General features: G+C 40.9%; 1 protein-coding gene across 1 annotated transcript in view; it reads left to right on the top strand.

Moving 5' to 3' along the window:
- The window catches only part of ZNF516 (zinc finger protein 516), a 99,352-nt gene that overhangs the window by 23,490 nt on the left and 54,126 nt on the right, over nucleotides 1-21,736 (top strand). The window contains exon 2 of the mRNA XM_074547658.1: nucleotides 19,651-21,669. Coding sequence (XP_074403759.1) covers nucleotides 19,773-21,669 — 1,897 coding nt within the window. The 5' untranslated portion in view covers nucleotides 19,651-19,772. The remainder of the gene's footprint in view (nucleotides 1-19,650; nucleotides 21,670-21,736) is intronic.

Here is a 21,736-nt window from a genome sequence, read left to right on the forward strand (position 1 = left end):
CTTAGTTTGCTCTGCAGACAAATTGGGGCATTTTCAAAGTAGCAGTTAAAGCCTGCTGAACTCCCATGCACTAAAGGGTAGACCAAAAAGCACTTCCCTTAAAAACACTATAACCTCCCTCCCTCTGTTTTTTCCCACTTCCTTCTCTATGCTAGAGACTTTTTTTTTTTCCTTTCTAGCTATGCATTCTTGAGTACTTATCACTAGGTTATCTGATTAACTCTTGCATAAAAAAGCCAGTGAAGAGACTTAAAAAAAGCATAGCTGAAGTTTTCAAAGGAACCCCCATAACACCATTTCTAACTCTTCAGCTACTTTGAAAATTTCAGTTTATGCCTCTTTCATTGTGTGCCTGTATTGTGCATCTGTTAATATGTAAGTATAGAAAATGTACTCTATGGTAAAACTGGCTAAATATCTGTTTCAAATCAAATGTAGTAATTGAGGAGAGATTGCTTTAGGCTCAGGTTATTTCACCAGTATTCTACACTGAACTTCTATTCAAACCCAGTATTGCCTGGTCACAGTCTGTGGAGTTGGAGCGAGGCTTGAGTGAAAAGAAACTTCTCCAAGTGGTTGAGTGCCAAAATGAGCTGACCTCTCAAAGACATCTGACCTGTGGAACTCACTATACCAAGATATTATCAGAGTAAAACATTACAGCTCAGGCTAAGTAATGGAGAGGTTATGACATATGACTTTTGCCATAAGAGGGCTACTCAAAGCATGAGGTCAAGAAGACGTTTTCAAAGAAGGATGCTCTTGCCTGCTTCTAAATCACTTTGCACCCTCTGAAGCTGGAGTACTGGTCTCATCTCTTACTGCTTTTCTTAAGATGAAGGATGGCACTGGTTTTAGAAAAAGCATTTTTTTCATCTGAATCACTGCTATAGTGGCTTAGATTTTAAGGAAATGTCCTCATGATTATGCAGGCTCTGTTATGTTGACACCAAATATGGACAGTGTCTGTCAGAAAGGGGAATCTATTACCATAAAAATGATTAAAAAGCAAACCAACTGACATTGCAGCAGTTAAGCTCAAAGTCAGCCATAGTAAAGCCACAGAGTGCTTGCAATGTCTCTAAAATGACACTAAATTGTATGACAAGGAATGGTGACATAGCAGCACTTGCACTTGATCATCCTCAGAAGTTTTGTACAAGAGGTTCCAATTCATGTTAGAAACCAACACAGTAGTTTTAGGAAAGCTACACACTACTGTGGTCTATAATTTACATATCACGTGCTTCGCTGAAGATCAGTTTTATTAAATCAGCCACTGCTTCCAGATCTGCTTCAGCAAGACCAAATCTGAGGCTTTTAAAGTTGTTTTTTTTTCATTTTCTCATTGATGAAACAAGCAGAAGCAGACAGGCTTGCTGCATGTTGCTTCTCCATTCATGGAAAAGATGAATTCAGAACTGTTAAGCCAGTTTCCTGTTTAAATTGCTGAATTTTTTTGTTGCCCAGAACTGGAATTCAAATGAGGCAAGAACCAGCTATTTCTCTCTGACCTTGACACGTTTCCTTTTCTTGGCAGCTGGAAAAATGTTGGAGCAAACTTCATGGCAAGACATGAAGAGAATAATTAAAACCGTACATGTAGATTTTCAGCTGTTGGTTGTGTTTCTTTAGAGAATTGATTCAAATAATTACAGATAAAAGTAACTGTAACACTAGTAGAAAACCTACCTATGATGCTGGAATTGAAGGGTGAAAAACTAATTTTTTTCACATTTTATGATTGATTATTGATGATTGTGGCAACTCTGGAAAGGTTTTATTGTGCTGAATGAATGAGACCAATTTTTGACTTCAGCTTTTGTTCTGTAAAGTACTTTAAATGAGGACTACCTTTGGTGCTCAGCAGCTGCATTTCTTCCTGTAGTGCTTTCATCAGTGCAGAACAAGAACAATAATGTGGAGATAACTTAATTATAAAATGCATAGATGTTGTTTCACTTACTTGCTCAATAGGCCAGAGACTTGGGAATATGAACCAGTGAAGCAATAAGCATTCTTCTAATAAGGATGCATTTACAAATGAAATAGCTTTTAAATTTGATATTTCTATGCTGTGCTAAAGATATGTTGTGTTTTTATGCCTTGGAGTTTAGTATGTTCCTGTCAGGGGGTTATCAGAGTAGTTTAAATATTTTGGGTTGCAGATCCCTTGTAAGAAAATGCAACATGATTCAGGAGGTGTTGGTTCAGTTGTGCTTTTGGTTTATTTGATGTAAATGGAAGCATAGTTCTCCTCAGTTTTGTCAAGAAGACCACTCTAATAATATCAGTACAAAATGTGGCTCTTTTCCCCAAGCCCCATGCTGTGCAGTCAAACCTAAGCTGGGCTAGGAATTGCTCTTTTTTGCAGTACGAGCACGAGCTCCATATTGGCATAGCTCACCCCCGTAATTAGCTGCTGCCGCACAGGCGTGGTGGCCCGGGGTACAGACTCTTGCAAGCACATCTCTGGATCTGCATGTGTTGTTTTCATTTACCATGTTAGTGTAGATGACAAACATTATTAATATAGGGTAATTAAAGAGTGCATCTATAGCTTTCTGACATCTCTGCAGTTTGTTCTATTTCAGGCTGCAGGAAGCATTATGAACTCTGAAAAAGCTGTAAAGGGAGATTAATAGAAGTTACTCAAAAGAATTTGAGATTTAAATGTGAAAGCCTGTAAAATTACTTGTCTTTCTCTTATTTAGATATTAACATATATTTAATGATTCCTAAATTACTTTGATCAAGATTCTGGGTTAGGAAAAATACTTTAAATTAAATGTTGGAATGAAGGTGTTAATAGGTGAGTCCTACTCTTTTTAAGGTTTTAAAGTAGTTACTCAGTTAAGTTAGTCCTTGCTGCACTGGTACATATCTGGTCATTACTTTCTTTTGGCTGGATTTCCCTAACAGTTTACCTTTATTAATAGCTACCAACTGACTCTTAGAAAATAATTAAAATTTTATTTGATGGTATTTGTAATATGATGGCAGTATTGTTGCTGGAAAGTGAAATCTAATGCTTGTCAGCTGCAAAATTTCTACAGATGAGCTTTACTGTTTCAAGCAGAGAAACTGCTGGTTTTGCAGTGAGAGCTGTGAAGTTTGGTGTGTGTGCAAATACACTGATAATGTCATCTCTTCATAGTAGCATGCCCTTTACTGAAAAAATCTGTGTACTGAAGGCCCTTTAAATCTTACTGACATCTTTTTTATATGTCATTGTTTGAGATTTAAAAAATCCCTGTCATTAGTTACCAAAGTTTATTAACTTGATTTTTGTTCCTTCCCTTTTGCTACAAGATAATTGCTGTGGGTTGGTCACTCAAGTTCGTTTGATGGAGGCACAAGGAGGATGTCTCTGAAGCCTCTTTCAGGCAGCCATGGCAGTGTCTGGTTTGCAGTAAGGGAGGTGTCTGTGTTCCTGCTGGCCTGTGCGGATGGAAGTAGTGACACACAAACAGAGCAGGTAGCAGAATGGGAGATGTGTGTGTTTTCAGAGCTTTGTTGATTTTTTTTTGTTTTGTTCCAGGGAATCAGTTTTTCCCAGTTTGAAACTTGTGTTGTCAGCTCTTTTGGACACTGTTGACCTAATGCATATGTTCATAAAAAGGCAGGGAAGGGAGTTCTCTTTGCCTTGCCAAGGAGTATTCCTGCTGCTGTGCCTGAGATGGTAGCTGTGCTCTGGGTGGCTGCAGTGCCAGCTGTTTTGCAGCTTGCCATGAAAGATTAGCCTTGCCCTGAAATTGTGTGGCCACATAAAAGTGACTCCCCACCCTTTGACTGGAGGTGGCTGGACTGTGATATCTCAATGTGGGGAGGCCTTCGCCCTTTTCTGATACAGCAGCAGATGGCTTTGGATTTGTTCCTAGTAGTCATAGGAATATAAGAGGGTCTGAACTGGATTAGGCTGAAGATTCATGTGCTCCTTCCCCTGTCTTTCCTCTGATAGTGCTTGGAGCATCAGAAGCCTCTTGGGTACTCTCTGGGGTACTCTCCCAGTTTGACCAGTTTGCAGTTCAGTGACTAAGCTGAGGTCATATCTGAGTATTTTTGGTTTCTTAGCCTGGATGGGCTTTTCTTTCTGACATTTGTCCATTTGCAAATATTAAGCCTTATGTGAATTGATTAGATAGTGGTGAGGTGTGCTAGGCAAACTGGGAACTTAAATTTTGGGTGTCTTGGTTTCCAGCTGATGTGCACCTCGTAGGCTCAGGCAGGGTTTAAAAAGAATTCCAGTGCAAAAGGAAGTAATTCTAAATGTATAGGGAAGGTAAATGTCAGCCTTGGACTTCAAAACAAAAACTGAAGGGCTGGTGTCTCTCTTCATGGATGGTGTAAGTGTGCAGTGAGTGCTCAAGTCATTGCAGTACATCAGGAGAGATCCTTGTCTGACTCAGGCTAGAATGTGACCCTCAGTTTGCAGTCAAGGCCTTGAGTTGTTGTAAACCTCTTGTATGCTGGCAGTCTTTCTGCAAGCCCCTAGATGAGAGAAACTTCTTGATTAGATGAGCTGTATCCAGCTGCCATAATGGGGTTCCCAAAGAGCAGCTGCCTTGAGCAGGATGTACCATGTTGACCAGATGGGGCCCTTTGATGGCCAAACACCACTTCAGAGGCTGGACCAGCTTCTCTTGATCCAGTCAGCTTGGTAACAGCATGAGACCACCCTTTGCACCTTTGGTTTGTGATCTGAAGCAGATGAAGGAATGTTCTTTTCACAAGTTCCAAGTTGATAATATGTTAGAGAATAAGTGATGAAACAGAAGCTATTCTGGACTTCATTTTCCAGCATTATTGCTGTATCTCAGAGGGTTGGTCTGTTGACTTCTCCTTTATGGGATACCTAACAATTTGGGCTGAAACAGCCTCTTACTGGTTTTGGTGTTAGCAGGTGCTGTAACTGCCTTTAGCTGTACCCAAGACAGACAGAGTTTTTCAAATGGCAAACCCAGTGACACACAGTGGGGTTTGTCACCTCCTTCAGAGCTCTCTTGTCTTAAAATGGTGTTGTCACTATCTATTCTACTTACATTCAGGGTTATGCTAAAATCATTCTGGCAGAAGATCTTTCATTGCCTAATTTTTTACCTCTTAATCCCATAGAGTAAGTGAAGAGTGTGCATGATCTATGCATTTGACCATCCATCCACTGAATGCGGATGGGATTGTTCTGGCCCCTTGTATTAGATGTTTGGAGGTAAGCTGTTGTAACCTTCTGAGGATTATTTTATGATTGAAGCAGCAGAGCAAAAGAATACCACATCTGTTTGCTTCAGTTACAGCTTTCCCACTTACAGTCCTGTTAGTGGAGAAGGTAGCCCAAAGCCCCTTTTTCTGCAGTCCAGTGGTTCCAAAAGAGAAGATGTAAGCCTGTGAGAACAGAAATTTCCTTGACTTTGTGGTTATTGGAAGAAACTTGAGATATTACTGAGTGTACTCTAAAAGCTCAAAAGACAAATAAGAGAATCCACAGCCAAGTTTTGGTCAAAAACCTCTTTTAAGCTGATGGATGTACCTTGGTATTTGAGCGCTTGACCCATGAGGTTTAGCACTCCGAGTTGATGGTACTATAATACCCATTTTTATTGTGCTTTCTCTGCAAGTTTTATCCATATCTGGTTTTGGATATTGTATTTAATTAACTCTTTGATTTTAAATGTTAGTTGAATGAATCATGCTTGAATTAATCAAGTTCAGGAGATACTTGAAAGCCTGTGAAAAAAGAAGTGTGACAGAAGGAAGATCAATACTTTTAATTGTGAACTTGTATTTTTAGAGTTGAGATCTTGAAAGGAGTTGTCTTGTTTGAATACAAACCTGATACAAGCGTTTAAGGAAAAAGTTTCCTTATTTTTACAAAATAATTGCTTATAGATAAGGTGGTGTACTTTTGACCCCATACACAGCAGTAATAATGCATGTGTTTTTCTTTCAAGATTGTGGTTTTTTACTGTTGGTCAAATTGAGGCTGTTTGTTTCTTCCATATATGGCAAGTTTTTACTTGTGAGAAAATCATCTCTTCAGATTATAAACAGTAGCTTTGGTAAATGTACCCTTTACTAAAGGAAATGAACACAGGTGTGCTTATCTAAAACTGTTAAAAAAATAAAAACCCAAATCCTCCAAAGTATTAGCAAATATTGTAGCTGACTCTTGTAAACCTGCCAAAATTAGATTACACCTGCCTAAAAATGTGCTTTTAGTCAGGCATTTTCTACAACTTATGCTTGCTATTTCTGCTGAAATACAAACCTCCCTGGCATAGATTGCTTCTTTTTATTTGTATGCTCTTTGTTTAGTGCTTTAAGTAGAGTAGCCATGGAGTACTAAAGGTAATATATAGTTATAAATGGTTTGTTTTGGTAGTAAGATATGTCAGGTAAGTGTACGGTAGCAGTTATTTATATATAGAGCAAATATAATACTGTGCTGTTACATCATGATTATTTAACACTGCTTATGGTGTAAAAATATATTAAATAGGGAGTAAATGAGTAATAAATGGGGGAGATGCAGAGAAGTGAAAGCGGTGGTAAAGATGGATAACCTAAAATAGGAGAACGGTCTTTATGTATGTGGCCAAGACAAATGGCATTTGTGAGTTAGGAATAGCATCACAAAACATCCCATAATGAACCAGCCACGCTGTAATCCATGCTTATTTGTTGTGTAACAGGTTTAAGGATTTAGCAGTGTGGCTCAAATTCTGCTCTTGGAGTTAAAGAGTCACAGTGATGTTGTGCTTCTCTAGTGGAAAATCTACTTGCTTCAGCATTGCCCTGAGGGATGAAGGAGTATATTTCTATTTGAAGAATGGGAAAATGTGTGATATAAAGCAGCATGCTCATGCTGGAGGAAAGGGAGTTTGAAAAGCTTTAAAATCATCCTTACAGTCCCAGATGTGGAAAGAGACTAACTCCTGTAAGAAGAATACGTCACTGCAGTGAGCATCACCTCTAAGGATCCTACCCTTTAATTTGATGTTCTGCATAGCCTGCTTTTTCTCCAGTTGCTTATGAAGAAATGTAGAGAAGTGCAGCACTTGAATTCTGTTTGTCATTATGCTTCTTGTTTGTTACTAAATGTAAATACATAACATTGGCTGGAAGTGTAGGTTTCAAATAGGCAGACAGGCTAGGGGTTATTGACATGTTATTTATGCCTTCTTAGTTCTTTACTAGCTTACCTTTACCATTTATTTGATTGTCCTTTTGGTTAACTTAAGAGATGAACTCTGGGTAGGCAGAAGGGGTTAGTTTACTTTTGGAGCTCATGGGAAAGAAGCTATTTCTCAACTTCTCTCTGTACCTCTGATGAAAAGAGGGACTTTGACTCTTTGAAAAGGTGAATCTTGACTTTATAATGATAATTTGCTCTTAGAAATTATTTGAAGTTGGAACATTTGGCACTGTTTAAAAGTACATAAAAGAGCATATACAAAAGATCTCAAGTTCCTGTCTTGAGGAATATACATACCAATTAGAACATAGCAATAGGTAGTACACGTATTATGCATTAGGGGAAAAAAATCTATACAAAATGGAGTGATGGATTTAATTTTAGAAAATAATTTTGAGTCATTTGTGGAAAATATTATAGAAGAATGAATGAAAATATAATGAAAACCCAGTTCTAAATGCAGTGTCAGAACACAATAAGTGGGAAACCAATATAAAAGCTGTGTTAGGGAGGGTGAGTCACTGTCCACACAAAAGGGAGTAGGGTGGAACTGTGTAGGTCCTTGAAGAAGAAGAATGTGAGGCTCTTGAACCTCACATGCAAGGCGTTCGGGTGTTGGCATCCTTTGATTTTTGGGACAGCAGCAGTTACTGAACAGACAGAAGGGGACAAGTTACAGGCTTGGAGGCTGGAGATGGTTCTTTTGTAACTGAGGGTATAAAAGCCTGAAGAGTGGGCATTTTCTGGGCAAGAGGACAGAAGGGGCAAGCAGGAGGCGTGTGAGTGTGTGCTGGAATGTCCTGGCAAACAACAGGCCAGTGAGCAGGGACTGAGGCTGGGCTAATGAGGGAGAGCCCAAATGAAAGAATTAGTCATGAAAGGGCCCAAACAGGTTTGGGAGACACAAGGAAGTGAAAGTGCTTCTGGAAGAAGCAGAAGTGTTGGGGACAATTGAGAAAGGGCTGGAGGGCAGGCAGACAGGGAAGAGTGGGGAGAAGACCTGGCCTTTAAAGTACATCTGTGGAATGGCAGTGGCCAGAAGGGAGTGTGAGCCTGGCAGCTGGCCTCAGGTGGTCCAGGAGGAATCTGACAGGCAGCTGCCTGTGTGGATAGCTGGGGTGGGAGGCGTGGTGGTGACAGCGGTGGGGGGGGAGCCAGGTCAGAGGGTGGCAGTGCCACAGAAATGGTGTGGGATGGGCAGGGACGTGGGCTCTGTGGAAGGTGCAGTGACATGTGTGGCAGTAGTGGAGTGTTGAGGTCTCTGTTGTGAAGAGTGGTGAGAGGAGAGGGTGCTGGTCTGTGCATGTGGTACATACACTCATTTTTTGAAAGCAGTGATAAAGTCTAGGTAATGTTTTATCATGCAAACAGGTTGATGTTCTTGGTGTATGTAATTCATGTTTTTCTTACCAGTTGAGAGATTTGTCTCGCTAGTTATAGTTGTGTATGGAAAAATAAATAAACCAGCAACAGCCTGTGACATCAGACCTTTCTTTCTTCCTTGCAAGCTTGCTTGCTTGCTGTCCTGTGAGTGATAATTTCAGAGGTTTTGGTTTGCTTTGAAGTAGTTGCTCAGCATCTGAATGTTGAGGCTGTTACCAGAGTATCTGAGTAGGGGTGGAGTAATTTTTATAATGCTCTTAACTCTACCTTCCTGTACTAAAGGCGAGCAGTCAGCTCAGGAATGGTTTTGGAGATGTCCCCCAGGCCCTTCTTTTTCACAGACAATCTAACACAGAATAATTTTCCACATTTGGGTAAATTTCTGTCTATCTTTGGAGTTCTAGGAAAGTGCCTTGTACACTGCAGGTGAAGGACTGGCCCAAAGGTTCCAAGCGTTTGATTAAACTGCAAGGAGAGGAGAAGTACATGTATGGAGTAGTTCTGAACAGAGTTATCGGGGTTCATCTTGTGATTTCACAGTGTCCTGACCTGCCAGATTCTGAAGCATGCTTTTCATTGTGCCGTTATGAGAGCAAAGTTGACAGAGCTGGTAAAATAAGCTTTGATTGAAATTGTATTTATAAGGAGTGGATGGGATGTTTGTCTCTTTTAGGTGATACACTGCAGCGATGTTCCACAGAGATAGTTCAGTATTTCATACCAAAATAAGCCAGACCAACAGACAGCTGAAAGATTTGATTTCAGGTTTAGTTTCTTTTCTCCTGACTGGAAGGTTTGAGATCCAGAAAAAGTTATCTTGTGCTTTGTATTCATTTGGCATACCAGAACTATTCTTTCCTTCCCTTCATGTTTAAAGAAGTGAGTGAATGAAAAGAGGAGAAAAGTAGTTACTTCACTGTGCAAATCAACTCATGTTTTATGGTTATGCCACTTTTATTGTACTGGCTATGCGTGTTTGCTTTTCTGTGCTGGCAGGGACAGGCTGGTACAAGAGTCAGTGTATTTCAAAGTTGGATTTATCACATGTGTAATGGAAGTGGCTTTTAATGATGATAACTGCAGAAAACTCTGAAATGAACTGTTGGAGTAATGAAGCAACAGCTGACATCTCATCTTTAAAACTGCTGGTGAACTTAGGAAATTTTGATCCTTCTTTTAAACTGCTAGCAGTCATTCATCTTACTGCGAAGTGTAAGATAAACTCATCATCCCAAATTACACCTGTGGATGGACTGATCTTCAGGGGTACTGTGTACTTCAGTGTAAAGAATGTGAAATGAAGGTATTTCTAAGGCGCTGGCTAACCACAAACTGTCCTCTGCCAGTTTGGGACTGGTGGTGTCGTGGAGCCAAAGCTATGTGTGATTTAAGCAGCATGGTAGGTCCTGAGTCTCAGCCGGTGTAGAGCAGCCTTCATCTTGGGTGGTGAGGGATCTCTGAAGTGCAGTGTCTTCTTCTGCATGCTTGACATTCAGAAGTGCAGAGAACGGAAAAACTGTGATTGAAAGTCTTAATGAATTACCTGCTTAAGTTCTTAAGAAGTTTAAAAAAGCTTCCTAAAATAGAGCTTGTCCATGCTGTTTGTGCTTTACAAGAGCTTACAGTGGAATACTTTATATATACACACACATACACATACATATCTCTACACACACAGAGAAAAAAAAAAAAGTAGCCCAACATCTCTAAATGAGGTTTTGCCAGCTGTATGTTTTGTGAATTTTGTGTTGCTTCTCAGTGCTATCTCAGAAGGTAATGTTTAACAGAATACTTTTATGGTTTATTGCATATGGTTATTCCTCTTTGTATTTCAGGGCACAGTTCCTCTCCCTTTCCCCTCCGCCCTTTCTGTCCCTCTCCTTCTTCCCTCCCCCCAATTTTTTCTTTTTTTTTTTTTTAATTGCACTCTTTTTGTTTTTGTTTCACTGCTTTATAATTCCTTTATAATACTGTGGAGGGGGAAGAAATGAGCAAACAAATTGGTGGTGTTACTTCAGACATAATTTTTGTTACAGTAAGGCATTAGTAGTTAATCAGAGCACAGTGCTGCAATTCTCAGTCTGTTAAGAGGTTAACGCTTGGCAACGCTTCTATTTATAAGGTAATGATTTTACTGTTGCAGTTTGAGCAGTAAGATATATTAGGTATAAGTGAAATTAATTTATTGCCTTGAATTTCTTAATTCTTCACACAGCTTATCTTGCAGCAATGGCCCATAGATATAATATTTACCTTCCATTGACCTGGTGAACACATGTCTGTAGCTAGTAAACTTGTTTGGTATTAAACATACAGCTTTTCATGTTTGAGGTCTGCTATGGACAAGTTACAGTGCTGTGTGAGTCTACTAAAGCACTGAAGTTTGGTCCTTACTGGTGCAGCTGTTACTTGTGACAGAGTGGAATTTGGGTGGACATTTAGGGCAAAGTTGCTTCGTGTAACTTTTGCTTGGGTAGGAAATCAACAATTCAAAACGTTTACCTTCAATTATGTTCATGTTTTTCTTGCATTCAGGTCTTGATGTATACAGCACAAAGACACTCCAGTTTTAGTTAGTGGTGCAGCTTCTGAATTGATACAAATTGATTTCATGGCACTGTGTGCACTTCTGGCAGCTGAGGATGTGGTTTGTGTGCAGCTTGCATTGATGGGGCAAAGGAAAGAGGCAGCAAGAAGTGGTGGGTGGGTATGTGTCTGTGTGTGCCATGTACTGCACTCCTGTGTCTTCTGCCAGCTGATGATCCAGTCCCTCTTCTTCTATGCAGATAATGTAAAAATTGCAAAATACCTAAGTATGTCCTTGTCATGACAGTGCAAATAAAAAAAGGTACTTCTAAATTTTTTTGCTGTTGTAAGATAGAAGCTGAGCTTGGAACAGAGGATATTAACAGGAAAATTACCCCACCCATACAGTTTGAAATCAGCCCCCCCACTGAAAATTAAAGTGGCCATGTTACAAGTCTGTGTAAATTGGTCTGCAGTGGAAACCCTAACAAGATCATTAAATATAAAAGCACTATTGGATGCTGGGAAAATACTGAGCTGCCCATATATATATGCATCTCCATAGACATGCATGAATAGACAGCATCAATGCCATCGATTTGAATAAGGAGGTAACACACAGGATTGAGGTGACTTTGCTTGTAACTGACTTACTTTTTTATTTGAAACTATCAGAACTGTAAAGGTTTCTTCAACTTTTAAATCTTAGATTTTGGGAATAATAAGCTGCTAAAGTAATTTCCTTGGTGGGTGTGGCCAAATAGGAAAACATTACTGTTGCACTGAAGTAAAATGGAAGGGTTATTTGTTGTTGTCATTGGAATTTTTTAGGGTTTTTTTTTTTTTTGTAACCTAAGTTGATGCTTATTTTCAGAATTAATGATACTGTTACAGCATGTCAAAATAAGAGCTTTTGACTTTTCAATATATATCAGTAATGACCCTAGGAAAAGAAAAATCACATCTGCACTGGTGCAGTTCTTGGCTTTTCTAGGGCTGATCAATAATCACATTGTGCATTCATTCCCGCTAGCCCCCCACCCTGCAGGGTCAACTTTAACTACTAAGTCTTTACATTTCAGAAAAAGGACATAGGCTGCCTTTGCTTTACTAGTATCAGTCTCAGTGTTTCCTTTGGGTCTAATTTACTTTTACCCATCTAAAAAATCAGCAACTTTTTGGGTTTTAAAATTTATTTATCTGTAGTTTTTCAGGAGAGCTTTTCTGCCTTCTGTGCTGAGAGGTCTGGGTAGAAACTGGGCTCGGGATGCTAAGGTTTGCTGTGGTTGTGCTATTTAAATGGATCCTCTCTTGATTGTATTGTAGCATCTGACAGTGACAATGGGAGAACAACAGTTTCAGGGCCTCGTGTCTGGATGGTAACGCAGCTGCTGCGTTATGGTTGACCAGTCACATTTGGACAGTTATTTCTAATTAGAAGTTCTTATTTACGTTGCATTAGAAAATAGTTTGAAGCAAGCTGGTAGGTGTTTGGGTGAAGTTAGTTAATTTTCTCCTCTTTGCCTTGAAAGATTAATGTTGCTTTTTGTTTTGTCCTGCAGCCAGAATAAGTAGCCTTGAAAAAAATCTTGCTGTTAAAATAAGCTTTTTTTTCCTTTTTTTTAATCTTCCTTTTTTAAAAAAATATAATGTAATGGTCTCCAGCAACTGCTGTAAAATAAAGGATTATTGTGGGTAGTTCTGTCGGTGTTAGACATCACCAATAGTTTTAAGTCTTGTGATGGCATTTTGTGATTTCTGCATTGTTGGGTTTTTTTGCCATGAAAGTACTAGTGTTAGTGGTTCCCTTTTATTCATTTCTTCATATTAGGGGGAAATGTAGTTTGTTCATAATGGATTATTGATTGGTCTGCGAACAGCAGAAGCCCCAAGGCCTTGTCATCAATGGTACTTACTCTCCCAATAGTGAATGCATCGCTTCATGCAGCCATTCGCAACCTCGGTCTGCAGAATATAAGCCCGTAATTGTTACTCTTGTGCAGCACAGTTTTTAGGGAGAGGAACTCTTCATTGTCATTATGGGATTTTCCCCCTCAATTTGTTCAAAGAATGGTCCCTTTGTTTTGGTAGCAAGATAAAGCTTGTCCTGGATGTTAATGATACATTTCAATTCATCGCTTAGAATACTACAGTGTAACTAGGAAAGTACATTTCTTTGTCTCTCAGAAGACAAACACGCACAGTACACTAAAACACAAAGTATGTACTGAGTGGGTGACAGCTCTGTGTTTCTCAACATACCCTGTAGCAGTGTGAAAACAAACTCCCCCCTGCCCCCACCCAGCCTTGCTCCTGAGCTGATTCCTGAGGACCCACATAAAATCTGGGTTACAGAGGTTTTGTTGACTTCATTTTGAGAGCAGTCACCTTGTTGCAAATTCGTACCTCCAGCTTTTTCAGCATTAGTGTTTCTACCTTTATTTTATGGATCCCTTCCTCTGTGAAGGGTGCGGCACCAGTTGGGAAAGGCCTGACTCTGCTTTCCTGGCTGCTGCTTGGAAGCCTGCTGCAAGATGTCATTAGCTCATGGAGGGAGAAAGACACAAAAACACATGATGTATTTGGAGAAGCTCAAAATAATATCTCAGGCTTCAGACAGCAAACTTTGCAAATGGGAAGAGCTTCACCAGCTGCAGGGGAAGGCTGGTTGAAAATAATTAAACAAAAAACATTTTTCAAAATGCTGCCCAAGGATTTTAAAAGCCTGAGTGGAAATAGATTAATAGAAATTTCTTGTTTGTTTTTCCAGAAGCTTTTTATTTTTCTTTTTTAGTCCTGTGTCAATTTCGGCAGGCTTCAACAGACTTCAGGAGGTCTGTTGTCCAGATTGCTACTTCTGATAACTGAATGCATTTGGAAAATTTGCCAGTCTTCTGCAACTGGCTTGGGATTTTTGGATAGGTTTTTACTGGGTTAGTTTGGGTTACTCTCAAAAAATCCATTTAGAACTATGCTGCCTTTACCTTTGTAGGCTGTGCAGTGCCAGAATTTCCTGCAAATTCAGGTATAGGCTTACTGTTTAAAGATAAGCATGTTCTTCTGTTCTCTGATGTAGTCTATGGTCCATAGTCTGGTGATATGGTTATAAGAGGCATTTGGGTAGGACTGGTGTGTAGATAAGGATGGCAGGATTGAGCCGTGAGTCAGGGCGATGGACTGATGAGCCCATGGCATGTGGCTGTTCAGAAGAAGCCGTGTCCCCTCACAGAGTGAGGAGGAGGGCGTGCAGGTAGAGCAAGGCTGGTGTGTGTGGAGGACAGGGTCTGTAGCCCAGGGAGAAGACACAGAGGGGGAAAAGGTCTCTGTGGTTCGGTGAGCTCCAGGGCTGGTGGGGCAGCTGTAGCGTTGTGCCTTTTGTCCCCTCTCTTCCTGCACTTCGCTCTCGTCTGGCGTCTTTGCCCTGAATGGCAGAGCCCGTTTGGCTCTGAGCGACCTGAGCCTTCTCAAATGAGCAGAGAGCCTCTCTCCACTCCAGGTCGCTGTTCTTCAAAAACACAGCTTCCTCAAATTCACTTACATATTCACATGCTGTGTCCTGTCATTTCATCATCTAGAAGGAATTTCAGTAAGATATTTTTCCACATGATCATGCCTCCCATAGGTTTTCCTTTTTTTTTTTTTTTTTTTTGTTTAAAGTCCTTGTTGCTCTTGGCAGAGGAACATGGTGGTGTGATTGCAGTGTATGTTCAAACCTCTTGGAGATTAGAAGAGCGATTATTTCTCTGGTGCATTTATCTCTCAGATGGGACTTGAAATACACCCAGACTGAAAGCAGTTTGTTTTAAAAGATACACTCTGCTATTTCAGTAGGTCTGTGTGGCTTCCCAAATTGTATTTTCTTCTTTATTATTTACTGAAGAGTTTTGCCTTCTTACCACTACATATCATGCAATATGATTTTAAAAATCATATTTAATTGAGGAGAAATTTAAAAGAAATACATACTTTGCTTGTTCTGTGTTGGAACAGGAATAATTTTCCATGTTTTTCTCTGTCTGCACTGCACAGCATATTTGTATGTAAGAAATGAATTTGTAATTACTTTTCTGGTGTAGTATCTTTTGAATTCTTTTTGTTTTAATTTATTTCCCCCCCCCAGTTTTCCTGTGTTGTTTATTTTCGATTTCTCTTTTTATTAATTGTTTTCCAAGAGGCACAAAAGGTCCTTAGGAGGCTGTGTCTTTCCTTTGAGGTCCTGTGGGCTGTCCTCAATACCTGATCCTCTTCCAGAGTATGGAGGTGGGATGAAGAAAAGAGTAATATGTATTTCAGAGTGTTCCTGTGTTGTACAAAGTGCTCTTTACCTGTATTTCTGCTCATTGCTAGGCTGAATGAGGGCCTTGCAGAAGTTGTGAGGGTGATGCAGCCGTGCACCAGGGTGCCTGCTGAGCTGCCAGCAGGGACAGGCCACCACAGCTTCACTGGGAAAGCCATGGATGGTGGTGGAAAAGATGCTGGGGCTCTGTGCTGAGAGCAAGTCACTTTGGTCAAATGCGCTTTCTCTGAGAGGAAACAACTCTGTCCAAGTTAGTTTTAAAAACCAAAGGGGTTTTGATGCCTAAATGTTTGAAATAGAGTAGATTCTGACAAGTACTTGCTTTAAATGTGTGGGAAAGCTTGTTTTCCCTTCGGGGGCACCAGGGGAATATGACAAAGTTTGTTTTTATTTGTTCCCATGTGTGTCAAGGCAAAGAATCTGGTGAGGCAATGGTGCAAGAAGAAACCTTATAACTAAAATATTTGGCTGTGCAAAGACATTTATTTCTCAGCACACCACCCCTCATAGTTTTCAGTCTTTGTTGATTTTTCTTTTCCATCTTGCTTTATATACCAAACTTGTGTGTAAACAGTGATGATAAGTGTATTTAAAGGGGCTGAAAATGCCTCATGGATACTGGCTAGCTGCTTCTTACATGAACTGAGCTGCTGTTTCCTAGTTCAACAAAATAAACTGAATCTAATTCCTCTGTCCCTTAGAGTATCACAGCTCCCCCAAGTAGCTGGATGGCATTTGGTGTAGACTGCAGTGCCACAAAATATTTTTAAAGACTGTGTATTAATTTATGGTTTACATTCACTTGTGTTTCTTATGGCTGTCTCTGCTGGTGGGGGTTTCTGTGCTGTGACAGTCTGGGAGGAATCTGCAGGCTGGGTGTGACTGTGCTGTGGATTCTGTGTGATGAGCCAGTGCTGTGGAACTGCAGGGTGAGCTTGGACCAAAGCAGCGGAGGGCTGCTGCTCATCACCTGAAACACTTTCAGTAACCTGAGGGTAGCTGGAGGTGGCTGCATTCCATGTGTGCTGATAGAGAATTATTTCAGAGCGCTTTAAAATTTGGAATTATTTCAAAATACAACCTTTTTTAGCATCACATCAGCTGAAAGAAGCAAAGATAACGATGGCAAAATTTTACTTCTCATGAAAGAGTAACTGGTGTTGTTTGATTTACCAGTTGTCTTCTATCCATTGTGCCATCTTAATTGTTTAAAGTAAAATATTTTACTTTAATCTTTAAAGTAAAAATTATTAAGACAGAATGTTACTTTCTATTGTTGGAATTTTTTACAGATGATCTTTCCCTTATTTTGTATGTTCAGTCGTCTAAATTGAAGCTTTTTTTCAAAGTTGTAGTTCTATTTACCGCTTTCCAATGAACCAGCTTTGCTGTTCTGCAGAGAGACCCCTCTGGAAGAATTACTTCTAAGTAGCCACTCAAATTATATGAAGAGGGAGAAGTGAGTTGTTTATATATTTTACCAAAACCCAAGACTGACCTCCATGTGCTGTGTAAAGCAAGCTCAGATTGGGTGAACACCCTTCATTCCCCTAAAATTTTGTCTGTGGAATATCAGACTTGAAATGTTGTGAGTCTTACATGTACATGAATTGGAATAATTCAAGTCTAGGGATACTTTATTTCAACTTCGAAGTCACAGATTGCAGTGCATTGGACAAGATTAACTAATAAAGATGAAAAAAATTCTCAGAATATTTTTGTGAAGACAGTAACACTTCCATTAAGTATTTTAGACTAATAAAATTATTCAGTAGTTTTTAAGTCTGACATTTTTCTCCCTCAGGCCTAATTTAATACAGGACTTAGGGGGATCTCCTGTGAGTGGCTAATACCCTTCTTCTAAGTAATGCTTTCTTCATAGCCTCATTTTCATAACTAAGTTTCATTAATGAAAATGCTATAAATAATTAAAGTGAAATATGTCAAGACTAAGCCCAGGGAATCTGTGGCCAAGTAAACAAAGGGACTCTGAAGCTTTGGATCTACATGTGCTTGGACTGCTGTGTACAGCATTCTTGTCTAAGCAAAGCTCTTTTGAACTTTCAGACAGGAAACACTGCAGAAAGTTGAGTTAAAATGGGCCCTACATTTTAAAATTAAAAAAAAAAAAGTTGTTAGTCTAAAAATGAGCCTGCCAATAGAAGCAATGTCCTCACTGGTGTAAGCTGTAGAAAATTAATAATGTAGAAAACAATGTATAAAATACATGGAAAAAATATGTTCCCAAAGCTTTATTTTTTTTTTCTGAAATGGTGTGGAACATTTCAGAAGAAGCTGTTTACTTGCATTTAGCATAGTATACTTAAACCTGGTGTTTCTTTTTATGTTTTAATGACTTTTAGGTTAAATCTTTGGTTATAAGACAATATAGGTTGTCACTTGGCAGTTTTAGGTTGTGGGTCAGATAAATAAGATGTTACTGGAAGTTGTGTCTTCCACTAATGGGCAATATAAACTTGTATTTTCTGTATGGTGTGTTTGTTCCTTCTGGTGCAGCCACAATTTCAGTGGCTGACATCCTTTATTCACCCAGGAAGTTTCTTCTGAGGCTGTCTCTGTTTGATTTTAAATGACTACTTTCAAAGATTAGTTTAGATTCTGTAGTTTGTAAACTTCCTGCTCATATGGACGACTGCTGAATTTGAGATACCTGGTTTTTTTTAATAATGAAAAAATGCTTCATTCAAGAAATGAAATTGCTTTTGTAACTCATCCCTTAAATGTTATTGCCAGCTCTCTGAGGAAAAGGTAGTTTGGGTTTGATGCTGTTTGAGAACTCCCTAACATGCTAAATGGATACTAGATATGCAGAAAATCCAGCCCAGAAATGAGTGTCTTGTAGTAAATAAGAGGGCTAGATCAAATTAAATGTGATAAATTCTTCTGTAGCCCGTAACTGAGATGAGCATTGCGACAGTCTTGCTTTTTGTTTAGCTCCTGCTGGTGGTGTGGTTAGACTGCTTATTTACGTATTGGAGAGACTCAGAGGTGAATGCAGTGAGAAATCTTAAAATTTGCAGCTGTAGATCTGTAGCTCTTTGTTGAGTCATAGATGTCAAGTGAAGGATGTGGGAATATATGGTCTCATTAGGGCTCTGCATATTTTTAGCTACATTTTAAGAAGCTGATGTTTTCTTAATGTGGCAATAGATCAGTTCTCTTCATTAGAGAATGCTGTGTTCTTTGATCTTAGTCATGTGGTGTTTGTAGTCCTTAATGAGGGCAGGAGAGGGGGAAGATTTTGTTTTACAGTGTAGTAATTGGAAAAGAAAGAGCCTATGTGGATTTTGATCATTGTTTTTTGCTGTATACAAGGTGCTGGTGTGTTTCATCTTGCACTAAGATACTGACCCTTGCATTTATTCATGGAGAGATACAAAAATATTTAAACTTTTATTAATCTGCTCTGTTAATCAGTGTTTTTTCTTGTTTTGTTTGTTTGTTTATAGTTAAAATTCTGTTTCATTGAGGTGGGTGGTGGTGTCATTTCCTGTGTGTCATGTTGACATAAATCACTCACATTTGAGGTAATTTGATAGCTACATTATCACTTTGCTTTGTTAGTTTGAGACTGAAATTTATACTTGGAGGGTCTTTTTAGTTCACTGTCCGGCAGGAAATAACTTTTAGTTTTCATGAGTGCTTTATCAGGCTCTGCTTTCTTGTTTGCTCTGTAATCAAAGTACTGAGCGTCCTCAGCCTTTGCGCCTTTCTGTGCCTGCCACTTCAAGCACAGCCGAGCTGTCTGAGACACAAAGTAATGCAGTTGCCAGCAGGAATATGATACTTACTAAAGTCACTAGGAAAGCCTTTTATCTTTGGCAAGTAAGTATTTTACATGAAATTACACACGATGGTAAAGCCACAGATTTAAAGTGTAATAACCCCCACAAGAAATGTTTTCCTCATTTAAGGTGTATTTTTAGCCACTTCTGCCTGGTTTTAAAACAAAAAATATTTTTAAAGTTTGCACTTCGTTCAAGACACTGATGTCAGTGTATGGAAATGAGTATTTGCTCTTTTATGGATTTTACTTATTTAGTAATTATGCTTGTCATTGAAGTCTAGAGTATCAGCAAAAAGAGAAACTAGTGCCTTTTGGTGCAATAGATTGTCATATGGTGCGCTTCTGAGTGCCGAGTGAGTGGTGGAAGCCGTTGAATTCAAAACATGAACAGGTTTGAATATATTTAAGAATCTGTACATTTGTGTGATTTTGTTCTTGTTTCAGGTGATCTATGCCTTGTGCTTACAAAGCACACAGAAATAAATTGGTGCTGTGGATTCTGTGGAGTGGCTGAAGGAAGCGTTACCCCGAGGATGAAGCAATAGAACCCCTCTCTGCAGAACCGTATGATTGAGAACGCGGTCCAGCCCTGCTCTGCTGCCGGACATGCTTTTGTCCTCCTGCCCCGCTTCCCCCCTGCTGCAGTGATACAGATGGATCGTGGCAGAGAGGCAGAAATGGAGTTACGGAGATCCTCCAGCCCTGGCAAGCTAAGCAAGAACGACGTGGATGCTGACAAGACCATGTGCCACAGCTGCTGCATCTGCGGTAAAAGTTTCCCTTTTCAGAGCTCCCTGTCGCAGCACATGAGGAAGCACACAGGTGAGAAGCCCTACAAATGCCCTTACTGTGATCACAGAGCTTCCCAAAAGGGCAACCTGAAGATTCACATCCGCAGTCACAGGACAGGCACTTTAAGTCAGGGGCACGAGGCAGAGATGGGAGAGGCACAGCTGGGGGAGATGGGTGTTTCTGAGGGCCTTGGCGGGTGCACCAGCCCCACTAAAAGTACATCTGCCTGCAACAAGATCTTGAACGGTACCGCTCAGGTCGATAGCAGCAAGATCTTGTTGAGAAGCAGCAAGAAGGAGGTCACAGAGATGGCACCAGCTGAGGATGATGACAAGCTGACCTCTTACCAGTGCACCTTCTGCAAAAACAAATTCGAAAGGAAGAAGGACCTGGAGCAGCACCTGCACCAGGTCCATAAACCGTTCAAGTGCAGGTTGTGCAGCTACATGACCCTGAGGGAGGAGACGCTGTTAAACCACATAGAAAAGGACCATATTACAGCTCAGGTCCCCAATGGGGAGACCTACACCGAGAACTGCAAGAGCGAGCTGAATGTGGGCGAGTTCCCGTGCGAAGTCTGTGGTCAGACCTTTAGTCAAACCTGGTTCCTGAAAGCTCACATGAAAAAGCATAGGGGGTCATTTGATCATGGGTGCCATATTTGTGGCAGGAGATTCAAGGAGCCCTGGTTTCTCAAAAACCACATGAAGTCGCATGGTCCCAGGTCTGGGAGCAAAAACAAACCAAAAAATGATTTGGAGCTGATTGCCACTATCAATGATGTGGTACAAGAGGAGACAATTGTGACCGGCCTGTCTCTGTATGAAGTTTGCACCAAGTGTGGAAATCTGTTTACAAATATGGAAAGCCTGAAAGTGCATAATGCTGTTCACTACCGTGTGCAGCCGGGCAGCACCGGGGAAAAAGCCGAGGGCTTGACTGATGGGAGCCTGAGCTCCTCAGTAACCAAGCAGTTTTTCTTGCAGTGTCTCAACCTACGGCCATCTGTAGGGCTGGACAGAGTTACGAGAGGACAGCCTGGGAAAAGAGTAGCTGAGCTGGATCCGGTCAGTAGCTACCAAGCTTGGCAGCTGGCCACCAAAGGAAAAGTAGTAGAGCCCTCAGAGTATGTGAAGTATGTGGGATGGGATGAGGCCCTGGCAGATGCAGACGTGACTTATGACAAGGATAAGAGGGAGTATATCCTTGTCAACCAGGAGAAGCGCAAGCGAGACCAGGACTTGCCCAGCAACCCCAAGAAGAAGAGCTGCACCGGTGGGCGCCTGGAGAAAGCCGGCAGTGTCCCAGCGGGGGAGAGCTGCCCGCCTGCCCCCGGGGATCTGGACTATCGCCCTGCCTCGCGGCAGAGCCGCCGGGGCGCCCAGAACAAGTCCACGGAGTGCTTCGAGTGCGGGAAGATCTTCCGCACCTACCACCAAATGGTGCTGCACTCGCGGGTGCACCGCAAGGAGCGCAGGAGCTGCAGCGAGGGCGGGACGGCCGCCCAGCCCGACCGCTACGGCTCCAGCAGCGAGGAAGGGGACTCGGGCTCCGTCAGCGGGCCCAGCACCCCCGGCTCTGCATCCGCCCCAGAGGACTCGGCCACCTCTGGCTTGGGAGAGGAGGGCGCTGAGGAGAGCTCGGAGGAGGGAGCAGCCAATCCCTTGCTAGGTAAGATCGCTCCCAGCTTTGCCCCAGTAATTGTTGTGGGTCCCTGTGTCTCCTGGTCTCGGACACA

The sequence above is a fragment of the Zonotrichia albicollis genome, chromosome 1, assembly GCF_047830755.1.
Source record: "Zonotrichia albicollis isolate bZonAlb1 chromosome 1, bZonAlb1.hap1, whole genome shotgun sequence".
NCBI classification, from domain to species: Eukaryota; Metazoa; Chordata; class Aves; order Passeriformes; family Passerellidae; genus Zonotrichia; species Zonotrichia albicollis.